The 13969-nt window shown below is 44.7% G+C and overlaps 1 protein-coding gene across 1 annotated transcript; it reads left to right on the forward strand.

The window, feature by feature from the left end:
• Positions 1 to 7563: 7563 nt before the first annotated feature.
• Positions 7564 to 12781, forward strand: LOC118404403 (collagen alpha-1(I) chain-like). The gene is made up of 6 exons (XM_035803473.1): positions 7564 to 7978; positions 8594 to 8703; positions 8887 to 9095; positions 9461 to 10548; positions 11715 to 11960; positions 12771 to 12781. The coding sequence occupies exons 1-6, from the start codon at positions 7564 to 7566 to the stop codon at positions 12779 to 12781; spliced, it is 2079 nt and encodes a 692-aa protein (XP_035659366.1).
• The last annotated feature ends 1188 nt before the right edge of the window (positions 12782 to 13969 follow it).

The raw sequence follows: 13969 nt of genomic DNA on the forward strand, positions 1-13969 counted from the left end.
ATTTAGAGCTTTCGTAAATTCCATGCAATTGACTAACACATTAACATAATTTATGCATGGTGTTGTTAATCATTGAATAACGTACACATGTCACAATTATAAAATTCCCATTATTAATCATAAAGTGGTTTTGCAATTTTTGAATAAATTATGCAAATAAGTTCTTCATTACCATATTTGGTGTCTGCTTATATTCCACCTATCATATTTAACAGGTGTTACATGTATTGAGGTCCAGTTATTGAAAACAATGAAACTATACAATTTCCTCATTAATTATGCAAATAAAGTCCTCATTTGCATAACATGTATATCATTATGAACATCTTTGCCTAAGCTACCTGCATGCCTAAAATGCAGGCAATCCGTCGTTCCTTTCTGCAGTTATCCTCTCTGGAGTGTCTCGACAAAAACACCCATGCAGTTCCAAAATTAAATGTTAGAGGGCTGAAACTTGCCCCACTTGCTTTTGGCGCTAAAAGCTATCTACCAACTAAATGTCAAGACCATAGCATGTCTGGAACAAGAGATGCATTGAAAAAACTGCTATGATAGAATATTCTCATTAATTATGCAAATGTACTCCTATTTTGCATAATTAGTATCTTATCTTGTAAAACATTGTCTAAGGTACCTACATACCAAAAATGGTGACAATCCGCTGTTCCCTTCTTGAGTTATCCTCTTCAGAAGTTTTTGACAAAAATGCCCCTGCTATCCCAAAACTAGACGCTAGGGGGCCCAAACTTATGTCATTTCTTTCTGAGCACAAGAGCTATCTAATACTCAAAAATCGTGACCATAGCATGTTCAGAACACCGAGATAGCAAAACCGGAAGTTGCGCTGCAGTACCAAGGGAAGTTGCTAGGGGGCCCAAAATCTAATCATTTCCAGCTTTCATCACACACTACCAACACACAAAGTATGAAACCAATCCACCCAGCCCTTCATGAGTTATGCTGACCACAAATATGCGGACACACAGACAGACACACACACAGACACACACACAGACACACCAATAACTATACCTCCATTTTTTCATGGAGGTAATGATTGTTCTAACAGGCCTCGCGTTTCCAGGTGGAGCAAGCGGCCTCCGTCCTTTCCGTAGCTTCATCCGCTCCCACGGCAGCTGCATCGCCGCCGGCATTGCTGTGCTGATCGCTGTTGGCCTCGCCCCCCTGACGTTCATCAATAAGAAGGTAAACATCCCAAACTCTTTGCTGGAAAGAATGTTCCCTTTTCTCCTCTTCCATATTGATAGGTAAATATATGGATTTGTGAAACATCTTCTGTAGTTCGTGGTATTTTGACTTTTTGAATGGAAAGAAACTGTGAATTTGTTGCCAACTGAATTTCAGGAAAAGTTATTAAATTTGGTGGCTCCAGCGTAATTCGTTCTGCCGTTATGCGATACGAAAGTTGGCGCCGAAATAGCCCCCCTCCCCCCATATATCTGGATCTGAATCACTTGAATAGGGTTAATAAGTAAGTAGACTAGATCTTTTTTAGTTCAAGTTATTTTTTATATTTATACTGAACGGTTTTCAGGAAATATCGGAATTGACCATCACTGTTGGCGTCTTGAAGCGCGACTTGGAGAACATTTCCCAACTGTCCACCGACTTGAAGCGGGATCTTGACAAAGAGCGAAACCAAAGTGCAGCCTTGGAGCAGCGTCTTCACGAGATGGTCAAGACGCCAGGCAAGTTGGAAAACTTCTTGAATTCAAAAGGATGAACTGAATATAGTATCAGATTAATTTGCAATACTTGTGAATCGTTTTTGATAGACTTTTGTGACTGTTAGTGTGATTTTCTTTACTCAGGGCCATCCAGACCTACGGGAGGAAAGGAAGCCATAGCACCGGCTCGTCCTGTGTCTGTCGGGCCTCCTAGTCCTCAAGGAGAAAAGGGAGCCATGGGGCCGGCTGGCCTTGTGTCTGTCGGACCCCTAGGAGAAAAGAGAGCCATGGGGTCGGCTGATCCTGTGTCTGTCGGGCCTCCAGGAGAAAAGAGAGCCATGGGTCCGGCTGGTCCTGTGTCTGCCGGGCCTCCAGGAGAAAAGGGAGCCATAGGGCCGGCTGGCCCTGTGTCTGTCGGACCTCCTGGACCTCCGGGAGAAAAGGGAGCCATAGGGCCGGCTGGCCCTGTGTCTGTCGGACCTCCTGGACCTCCGGGAGAAAAGGGAGCCATAGGGCCGGCTGGCCCTGTGTCTGTCGGACCTCCTGGACCTCCGGGAGAAAAGGGAGCCATGGGGCCAGCTGGCCCTGTGTCTGTCGGGCCTCCTGGACCTCCGGGAGAAAAGGGAGCCATAGGGCCGGCTGGTCCTGTGTCTGTCGGACCTCCTGGACCTCCGGGAGAAAAGGGAACCATAGGGCCGGCTGGTCCTGTATCTGTCGGACCTCCGGGAGAAAAGGGAGCCATAGGGCCGGCTGGCCCTGTGTCTGTCGGACCTCCCGGACCTCCGGGAGAAAAGGGAGCCATAGGGCCGGCTGGTCCTGTGTCTGTCGGACCTCCTGGACCTCCAAAGGTAAAGGGAGCCACGGGGCCTGTGGAAAAGAATGGGCCGCCAGGGCCAGTTGGGCCCCGAGGGCTGAAGGGGCCCGTCGGGCCGGCCGGTCCAACAAGGATGTCCCAGTCTCCAAGCCCTGCCGGGCCGGCTGAACATGCAGGTGAGGTACCTATTCTGTAACCTGCAGAAAGCTACACGTATAAAACCTTTATTCGTCTCGTCTAGGTTGTCTGACATATTTTGATCTATTTGTTGAAGACTCGTTTTTGGCGACGCCTCAGGTGCTAGCCTGATAATGTTAAATGATCGTTGGATAGGCAAAATTTTCTGGAAATTCTACAGCAATTTTTCCGCGCCTGCGTATCATCTCTCTATAGGGGAAAACTTGGGTAGGGGGTGACGGATCATCATGATATTTGGAGTGTAGAGAGCTTTGAGTATGCCTTGCACGACGGAAGGCCAACCATGCAAATCAGGGGCATATTTGTAAAATTGATAAGGACAGGTTTTATATTCCATGCATTTCATAAAAGGATGCTCAAACATATGAAATATGTAACTGAAAGAGAGACAAATATCTGCCGAAATGTGTAGTATTTGTCCGATTGCCCCCCCCCCCCAAAATCCCTGCATTCTACAGCAATTCGTCCGCGCGTGCGCATTGCACCATTCCTTTGAAAATGAAGTCGGTAACTGATTGAAGGATCGTCGTGATTTTTATATTTAGATAATATGTTCAGAGATGCCTTCCGCCATTAATGACTATTAATGCAAACCTCGCGCTAATTTGCATACCGAAGATTTGTATAATCAATGAGAATCATTTACAATAGGCCACGGAGGCATTATTGCACATGATGTCAAGCTGCTCAAGTGAATGTTATATTGAAAAGTCGGTTTATGGTATGTACTTGCAATAAGTCTGTTCCAACTCTTCGCAGATCATTGTTTGTTTATTTATTTATTTTATTTCATTTTATTCATTTCTGCGTTCTTTTACCAGGGGTTACCAGGGTAAGCTCCCATCAGTGACTGACACTGCTTTTGACGGTGGCCCTGGATACAAAATAATACAAATAACACATACATACAATACATACATAATATTTACATAATACAACATAAGCAAAGCCACTTATATCCATTTCCGTTCCAAGTCGTTAAGGGGATGGAGGTCAGAGGTCACACGATGTTCTTGCACAATGCTTTGAATGTTTGTGTGGATGGTGCAGTTTTCCCAGCTAGTGGGAGTGCATTCCATCTTTCCGCACCTCGATATGCAAGTGTTCTTTCCCCAGATTCTAGCTTAACTTTCGGAATTCTCAAAGACGGGTTGAAACTATGCCTGGTAGTATAAAAATGCTCCCTCTCTCTATCTCTAGACTCGTTCCCAACAGTCAATGGGTACACCACTCGTGCAGGAGACTGTCCTGGAGACGACATCATTGTACTCTCTGACGTCACACTGCAAGTCTGTGCAAGCTTCTGCTCGAGTCGTCCCTACTGCGTCGCCTTCTTGTTAAATAAGAACAGAACGTGCTACCCGAAGACTCAGACATGCATCGAAACGGACAAGAGCAACCGGGACAATGTGTTCTACGACAAAAGTACTACTATCAGTAATACAGGTATGTTATCGATTTGTTCGTATCATATATATATATATATATATATATATATATATATATATTTATATGATACGTTGATGTATTCTCTCTAACTCACACACTCAATCATTCACTCAACCACTCTCACACTGACTGACTCACTCACTCACTCACTTTCATTCACTCATTCACTCGATCGTTCACTCCCCTCTCACTCAATCACTCTCAATAATTCACTCAAGCTCCCACTCACTCTCGCTCACCCAACCACGCACACACATTTACTCACTCTCTTAATTATAATCAATCCTCTTTAACCAATATTGCGGTTGTGCTCTAAATCCTACAAAGGCATTGCAATCTATAGTGATGACGGTTTTGTTTCTCTTTTTCTTTTCAGGACGAGGATAAGAGGATTGAGTCACCACTACTCATCCCTTCTCTGCCATTTGCTGTAAAACACCTCACAATTAACTACAACTGGACGGCTGATTTTTTTTTTCTATTTCCTTTTGTACAGACGAGGACAATGTGGCACTGCACTCAAGTTTTGTAACTTATATTAACAGTCTAAGTGCCACATACACGGTACAGACAGAAGGTAAAGGTAGTCTTTTACCTCCCCTTACCTCCCCGACCGAAGTCAGGTACCCATGTTTACACCTGGGTCAAGTGAGGAAGGTCGTGTAAAGTGCCTTTTCCAAGGGCACAACGTCGAGGGCACGTTGGGGATCGAACTCAGGACCTCTAGATTCCGACCCGAGCTCTACCAGTTACGCCACGGCTGACGCGGCTGCAGTTACGTCAGCCATTAGGCGGTTTTCTCCCTGTTATCCCGATCTAGTCGGGCTAGAATAAAACTTTATGAACAGATTATGAATAGGAATCACACCGCTTTGATGAAGCGATACATTAACAGAAAAACACCTACTCACGGCCGTCAGCAGCAGAAATACGACTGTAGAATTTTGAAAAACTTTTAGCAATCATGTAGAAAATTTAAACGTTGCTGCCATGATGTTGTCTTTTATCGGGAATACGTTTGTTAAATACGCGGAGTGATGTTGTTTTGGGAAGTGCTTTCAAATCTTTTCTTCACACAATATCTATTCCAGAGAAAAAAAATTATGAATGGCCACTGGCTCCAGTTTCTACAGCACTCTTCTTCACTATTTAGAAAACGTAGAATATTGAATGTGTAAGATGTTAACAGATTTCAATTTCATTTAGAAATTCTTTGCCAAAATGACAATAAGATACAAATACATCAATCTCCATTGCCGCTTTGGTGAGTGAGTGATTGCCGCTTTGTAACAGAACAAAATAGAATTATCAACAGTAGGGCTGAGTAAAAAGGGCTGACGTCAGAGTTGCGTTGCGCAGTACAGTGCCCAAAATGGGAAGACGATTTGGGTAAAATCCTTGAAAATCCTTTTTTTCCTTGAAAATTTTGGCCCAATCTGGACACTTTTTCAGTTAGAAGGGACAGGTAGGGCCTACACTTTCCTGTTTGGGTCAAGATTTGTTCAGTTTAGCAGTTTAGCTGGTGTCAGGACAGGTTTGAGTTATAGGGTGCTACCGGTTGTATCAGGAGGGAACAGGGGTCAAAGGTGAGGTTTCTTTCATAGAGTGAGCTTTTCTCGGAGAATGAGGCGAACAACCCCCTGTTTTCTTTGAATGTCTATAAACAAGACCCAAGTGACTTTCTGGTGGAGAAGAATTATTAAGATTGAAATATGGGTTAGTAGTTTTTTAAGCCTTCATTCATTGTATCATAACATGCTTGCCAATGGACAGCCCTAACTTCGATGTCTGACCTAGAGGACAACGATTGGGCAAATGCCAGCAGAGACATGTCAAAGGGCCTAGGCCTGTTACGATGCTTAAGACAATGTGAGGTGTGCCAAATATAAGGGGGAAGCATACTTACAGGGGGTGAAGTTCACACAATTTTTACCACCTGCTGAGTGAGTTCCTTACTTCGAATTCACCTCAGGTCAATTCGCACTGTTTTCCTCGGGAGTCCCGTTATGGGGCAGCTAGAAGTAAAACTAAGAGACATGAACTGTCATTTGCGCCTCGCTCTATAATATTGCTGTACTATTTAAATTTAGATTCCAGTTCTTTGTACTTAATCAGTAATGATTGTTAATTTCATCATAAAAATATTTTATCTGATCGTTGTTGAAATTTAAAAGGTGTATTTATGCATCAATGTTAAACTTCATTAATCATGGAACTTTTATCATTTTCAAGCGATTCTGTGGCTGATGGCGCAATTGATGTTTGACATCGCATGCCAAAACAATCGGAAATAAAGCAAAATCAGAATCTGAATCTGACCTGGCAATTGTTTTTCATACCGTGGAATGAGAGTTTTCATTGACCTGTGCCCGATGGCGACTTTTCAGTCGACTGACTCATTCCTTAGTGATTTGGATGGGTAATTTTCTAATGGGTTTGTTAATGATTTACGACATCTTTAAGCTGCTGAAAGACAACTTAAAAAACCGGCAAATACGGATCTATCCGAACCTACGTAAAGACCACGTAACGCCAATCTTTACGAACTCGTATAAGATGTGTATAGATCCGTAAAGATGGAAAATACGTCAACATTAAACATAGTTTAAGCATGCTTAAATACCGTTTTTCGTGCCGTGAACCCGATGGCGACTTTTCAGTCGACTGACTCATTCCTTGGTGATTTGGATGGGTAAAGGTCACAGTGAATAAGCTGCTCATGGCTTTCCTAGAAACCAGGTCTACATCGTTCTCCGTTTATAAATTTTATATATCGCTAGCTCCTACCATGGGTATCACAGTAAAAAGAAGACCATATCATGTCTTGATACCAAAACCAAAGGGTTTGCTGCAGTGCGATGTTCATAAATCAGGGACCCAAATTGACCTTGACCTTCGACTTCCAATCACTTGTATAACTAGGCAGCTGCAGTTCCATCAGATGTCGCTAGGAAGCCGTTCTCCCCATGTTATCAGAAACTTGTCAGTATATGCGATGAAGTAGCAATCCCCCACCTTGATGAAAACGTTCAGAAACAAACATACGGCAACGTAGTAGTACCCAGTGCCAAACAACAGTAAAAATGTTCATATAAGAAATTGTCCTATCTTAGACACCTCTCTCCAAGGCTTACAAAGTACTTGTTCGCATCTTTGTGTTAAAAATGAAGCAAAAGGCATTTGTTTACCTGAGAAAAGTTTGCAGTGCGTGGGCTAACGTTTCATCTTGAAGATTTGTCTGCGCTTGCAAAAACAAAACGCCATTAGACTTGCGTCATACCATCTGATCCTTCCATATAAGGGCAAGCGTTTCAGCGCATCCCCAGACAAATTGCGATATAATATTCCATATTCATGCGTCTTGACTTTGCCTCTTGTCTACTGCGCACTCCCTGCTTGTCACACTACAACAAAATGCGAAAGCAAGCAGAGCCCCTCCGGACCCCTTCCTCCGGACCTCGCAGTGGTCAAACCAGCGGGCCGTCGCCCAAACCCCCTCCTGTCCATTGGCCCAAAGGCGCTTCTGGCCAGCGGCAACAGGCCCAAGGAACTTCAGACACGTACGAAGAAGCAGAGAGAGTGTACTACATAATCAAGGATGAAGATCTGCCGCCGTCTTTACGTGTGTTGCAGCGACAGTATAAGTTACCTCAGGGGGAGGTGGAAAGCAGTGGGCCGCCACCCCAACCCCCTCCTGTTCCTGTCCATCAGAGTGGTTCCCGCGGGCGTGTCCGCCATGGCAACGGCGATGCTGACGACCAAGAAACGTCTTCACACACGTACGAAGAAGCCGAGCCGGTGAAACGTTATGCTGCGTACGCGTCTGAAGGTAGCCGGCTCTTTTCCATTTTGCCTCTTAAGAATACTGCATAGTTTTATTTGTGCAATCATAATTTTTTGAAAGAAAATGTATGTATGTCTTATACAAGCACGTATATGTATGTATGTATGTCTTATATAATCTAACACTAAATTCATGGGTGCGCATTGATTTTCGCATGTTGTACCCCCCCCCCCCCCCTTCATGGTTTATTATGATCATTGTTTGTTTGTTCGTCATCGGTTGTAAAGAATGTATTTCTGTCGGAGGCTGAATCAAGTTAACTATTTTTATTAATAAATATTCATGAAACTTTACTGATTCATTGATACATCCAAACCATCTTAATGATTGTATAATTTTGATTTTACATATACTAAGGGGACATATTTTACAAATTCTATGCGTACAAAAACATAATGTCATGAAAATATCTCAACAAATTAGATTTGGATACTTAAATGTTTTACTTCGGCTAACATTTGAGTTCACAGATTTCGGAGAAGGTACATTTTTTCGAAGCGACTAATTAGTTCTTAACCCTTTTAATAACGACGCTGTTCTACAAAAAGGAGGTTTAATTAAACTTTATAATAACCAGAACCAAATGATTATTTCTAACAGACCGCGCGTATCAGGGTGGAGCAAGCGACCGCCGTGCTCTCTGTAGCTTCATCCGCTCCCACCAAAGCTGTATGGCCGCCGGCATTGCTGTGCTGCTAAGCCTGGTCGCCGTGGGAATTTCCCCTCTGACATTCATTATATATAAGAAGGTGAACATCCAAAACTCTTTGCTGATCAAAAGTTTCCCTTCCCTTTGTTAATAAGTAAATACAAAAATGTATCTAGATTCGTGAAATATCTTCTGTAGTTCATGTTATTTTGAACTATTTTTAAAAATACTGAACGGTTTTTAGGAAATATCGGAACTGACCATCACTTTTGACGCCATGAAACGAGACCTGGCTGACTTATCCCGACTGTCCGCCACTGTTGACGTCTTGAAACGCGACTTGGATGACATATCTCAACTGTCGACTGCCTTGAAGCGGGATCTTGACAAAAAGCGAAACCAAAGTACAACCTTGGAGAAGCGCCTTCACGAGATGGTCAAGAAGCCAGGCAAGTTAGAAAAGTTATTGAATTCAAAAGAATTGACACAATTTATTTTTTACTTACTTTGGCATACTTTTTTTTTTCAATAGACCTTTATGAATTAATGTGTATTTTTCTTTACCCAGGGCCACCTGGACTTACGGGAGAAAAGGAAGCCATGGGGCCAGCTGGTCCTGTGTCTGTCGGACCTCCTGGACCTCCGGGAGAAAAGGGAGCCATGGGGCCAGCTGGCCCTGTGTCTGTCGGGCCTCCTGGACCTCCGGGAGAAAAGGGAGCCATGGGGCCAGCTGGCCCTGTGTCTGTCGGGCCTCCTGGACCTCCGGGAGAAAAGGGAGCCATGGGGCCAGCTGGCCCTGTGTCTGACGGGCCCCCTAGGCCTGGAACTCCTGGAGAAAAGGGGGCCATGGAGCCGGCTGGCCCTGTGTCTGTCGGGCCTCCTGGACCTGCGGGTGAAAAGGGAGACATGGGGCCGGCTGGTCCTGTGTCTGTCGGACCTCCTGGAGAAAAGAGAGCCATGGGGTCGGCTGGTCCTGTGTCTGTCGGGCCTCCAGGAGAAAAGAGAGCCATGGGGTCGGCTGATCCTGTGTCTGCCGGGCCTCCAGGAGAAAAGAGAGCCATGGGTCCGGCTGATCCTGTGTCTGCCGGGCCTCCAAAAGAAAAGAGAGCCATGGGGTCGGCTGGCCCTGTGTCTGCCGGGCCTCCAGGAGAAAAGAGAGCCATAGGGTCGGCTGGTCCTGTGTCTGCCGGGCCTCCAGGAGAAAAGAAAGCCATGGGTCCGGCTGGTCCTGTGTCTGTCGGACCTCCTAGTCCTCAAGGAGAAAAGGGAGCCATGGGGCCGGCTGGCCCTGTGTCTGCCGGGCCTCCAGGAGAAAAGAGAGCCATAGGGTCGGCTGATCCTGTGTCTGTCGGTCCTCCAGGAGAAAAGAAAGCCATGGGTCCGGCTGGTCCTGTGTCTGTCGGACCTCCTAGTCCTCAAGGAGAAAAGGGAGCCATGGGGCCGGCTGGCCCTGTGTCTATCGGGCCTCCTAGTCCTCAAGGAGAAAAGGGAGCCATGGGGCCGGCTGGCCCTGTGTCTGCCGGGCCTCCAGGAGAAAAGAGAGCCATAGGGTTGGCTGATCCTGTGTCTGTCGGTCCTCCAGGAGAAAAGAAAGCCATGGGTCCGGCTGGTCCTGTGTCTGTCGGACCTCCTAGTCCTCAAGGAGAAAAGGGAGCCATGGGGCCGGCTGGCCCTGTGTCTATCGGGCCTCCTAGTCCTCAAGGAGAAAAGGGAGCCATGGGGCCGGCTGGCCCTGTGTCTATCGGGCCTCCTAGTCCTCAAGGAGAAAGGGGAGCCACGGGGCCTGTGGAAAAGAACGGGCCGCCCGGACCAGTTGGGCCCCGAGGGCTGAAGGGGCCCGTCAAGCCGCCCGATCCAACAGTGATGGCCAACTCTCCAAGCCCTGCCGGACCGGCTGAACATGCAGGTGAGGAACTTATTCTGTAACCTGCAGAAAGCTACATGTATATCATCTGTTATTCCTCGACTCTCGGTTCTGTGACATATTTTGATCTGTTTGTTGAAGACTCGTTTTTGGCGACGCCTCAGGTGTTAGCCTAATAATGTTATATGATTGTTGGATAGGCAAAAATTCCCGGAATTCTACAGCAATTTTTCCGCGCCTGCGTAGTTGTATCATCCCGTGGTAGCTAGGGAATAACTTAGGTAGGGGTTGACGAATCACCATGATATTTGGATTGTAGAGAGCTTTGAAGATGCCTTACACGTCTAAAGACTAATCATGCAAATCAGGGGCATATTTGTATAATTGATAAGGACAGGTTATAAATTCACTGCATTTCATAAAAGGATGCTAAAACATATGAAATATGTAACCGAAAAAGAGAGAAAGATCTGCCGAAATGTGTAGTATTTGTCCGATTGCCCCCCTCCCCCCAAAATCTCGGCATTCTACAGCAATTCGCCCGCGCGTGCGCAATTGCACCATTCCTTTGAAAATGAAGTCGGTAAGAGATCGAAGGATCGTCGTGATTTTTTATATTAAGATATCTTCAGAGATGTCTTCCGTAATCAAGAACCATCAATGCAAACCTTGCGCTAACTTGCATTATGAGGATTTGCATAATCAATGAGAAACATTTACAATAGGCCACACGTCACACAGAAGAGACTGCTTTTTTGTTTAATCCGTTTCACGGAGGCATTTTTGCACATCATGTCAAGCTGCTCAAGTGAGTGTTATCTTGAAAAGTCGGTTCATGTTACGTACATGCAATAATTCATTTCCAACTCTTCGCAGATCATTGTTTGTTTATTTATTTATTTCATTTATTTCATACATACAATACAATACAATATTTACATAATACAACAAAAGCAAAACCACTCATATCCATTTCCGTTCCAAGTCGTTAAGGGGATGGCGGTCAGAGGTCACACAATGGATCTTGCACAATGCTTTGAATGTTTGTGTGGATGGTGCAGTTTTCACTAGTGGGAGTGCATTCCAGCTTTCCGCACCTCTATATGCAAATGTTCTTTTTCCAGATGCTAGTTTAACTTTCGGAATTCTCAAAGACGGGTTGAAACTATGTCTGGTAGTATAAAAATGCTCCCTCTCTCTATCTCTAGACTCGTTCCCAACAGTCGAAGGGTACACCGCTCGTGCAGGAGACTGTCCTGGGAACGACATCTGGGACAACTCTGACGTCACACTGCAAGGCTGCGCAGACCGCTGCTCAAAACATCCCGACTGCGTCTCGTTCCTGTTTTATAACAACAGAAAGTGCTACCCGAAGACTCAGACATGCAACGAAACGGACAAGAGCAACCGGGACAATGTGTTCTACGACAAAAGTACTACTATCAGTAATACAGGTATGTTATCGATTTGTTCGTATCATATATATTTATATGATACGTTGATATATTCTCTCTAACTCACACACTCAATCATTCACTCAACCACTCTCACACTGACTGACTGACTGACTCACTCACTCAAAAACTCTCACTCACTCACTTTCATTCACTCATTCACTCGATCGTTCACTCCCCTCTCACTCAATCACTCTCAATAATTCACTCAAGCTCTCACTCACTCTCGCCCACCCAACCACGCACACACATTTACTCACTCTCTTAATTATAATCAATCCTCTTTAACCAATATTGCGGTTGTACTCTTAATCCTACAAAGGCATTGCAATCTATAGTGATGACTAGGGCTGGGTATCGGTACAGCGTACCGGTACAAAACCGGTTTTTCTTGTTGGACCGGTCCAGAAAAACCGGACCTGAAAAAATTAGGTGGACCGGATGTTGGACCGATTAGAAAATTAACATATTATTTGATCAGGCATTCACACGTTTTAGCGCTTGCAGGTGGAAGAAAATAACAAGAGTGAAGTAGAGTAGAGTTATATCATTTCTACCAAGTTTTACAGTCAATCGTACATGTGCAGTTAGTGTTGTAGGATTTTAAGAGGCCAGTGTAAGTCTAATACTCCACCAAACACATTTCTTTGTAGTCAAATGGACCATTGGTATGAGTCATACTGCATCAGGTCCAGGTTCAGGTCCGGACCTGGACCTGATCCTCTGGACCTGAACCGGACCTGGACCTGGATTTTCTGTACCGGTACCCAGCCCTAGTGATGACGGTTTTGTTTCTCTTTTTCTTTTCAGGACGAGGATAAGAGGATTGAGTCACCACTACTCATCCCTTCTCTGCCATTTGCTGTAAAACACCTCACAATTAACTACAACTGGACGGCTGAATTTTTTTTCTATTTGCCTTTGTACAGACGAGGACAATGTGGCACTGCACTCAAGTTTTGTAACTTATATTAACAGTGCCACATACACTGTACAGACAGAAGGTAAAGGTAGTCTTTTACCTCCCCTTACCTCCCCGACCGAAGTCAGGTACCCATTTTTACACCTGGGTCAAGTGAGGAAGGTCGTGTAAATTGCCTTTTCCAAGGGCACAACGTCGAGGGCACGTTGGGGATCGAACTCAGGACCTCTAGATTCCGACCCGAACTCTACCAGTTAAGCCACGGCCGACGCGGCTGCAGTTACGTCAGCCATTAGGCAGTTTTCTCCCTGTTATCCCGATCTAGTCGGGCTAGAGTAAAACTTTATGAAAATATTATGAATAGGAATCACACCGCCTTGATGAAGCGATACATTAGCAGAAAAACACTTACTCACGGCCGTCAGCAGCAGAAATACGACTGTATAATCTTGAAAAACTTTTAGCAATCATGTAGAAAATTTAAACGTTGCTGTCATGATGTTGTCTTCTATCGGGAATACGTTTGTTTGTTAAATACGCGGAGTGATGTTGTTTTGGGAAGTGCTTTCAAATCTTTTCTTCACACTATATCTATTCCAGAGAAAAAAATTACGAATTGTCACTGGCTCCAGTTTCTACAGCACTCTTCTTCACTATTTAGACAACGTAGAATGTTGAATGTGTAAGATGTTAACAGATTTCAATTTCATTTAGAAATTTTTTGCCCAAATGACAATAAGACACAAATACATCAATCTGCATGGATGCTTTGGTGAGTGAGTGATTGCCGCTTTGCAACAGAACAAAATAGAATTATCAACAGTAGGGCTGAGTAAAAAGGGCTGACGTCAGAGTTGCGTTGCGCAGTACAGTGCCCAAAATGGGAAGACGACTTGGGTGTGACTTAAAATCCTTGAAAATCCTTTTTTCCTTGAAAATTTTGGCCCAATCTGGACATTTTTTCAGTTAGAAGGGACAGGTAGGGCCTAATCTTTCCTGTTTGGGTCAAAATTTGTTCAGTTTAGCAGTTTAGCTGGTGTCAGGACAGGTTTGAGTTATAGGGTGCTACCGGTTGTATCAGGAGGGA

The sequence above is a fragment of the Branchiostoma floridae genome, chromosome 17 (genome assembly GCF_000003815.2).
Source record: "Branchiostoma floridae strain S238N-H82 chromosome 17, Bfl_VNyyK, whole genome shotgun sequence".
In the NCBI taxonomy this organism is placed as follows: domain Eukaryota; kingdom Metazoa; phylum Chordata; class Leptocardii; order Amphioxiformes; family Branchiostomatidae; genus Branchiostoma; species Branchiostoma floridae.

What these genes read in the sequence shown, in the direction of transcription:
- LOC118404403 (XM_035803473.1), top strand. Translation starts at nt 7,564, where the DNA reads ATGCGAAAGCAAGCAGAGCCCCTCCGGACCCCTTCCTCCGGACCTCGC. An exon ending in TGCTGCGTACGCGTCTGAAG is followed by an intron (nt 7,979 to 8,593) that starts GTAGCCGGCTCT and finishes TATTTCTAACAG; the next exon opens with ACCGCGCGTATCAGGGTGGA. An exon ending in ATGGTCAAGAAGCCAGGCAA is followed by an intron (nt 9,096 to 9,460) that starts GTTAGAAAAGTT and finishes CGGGCCCCCTAG; the next exon opens with GCCTGGAACTCCTGGAGAAA.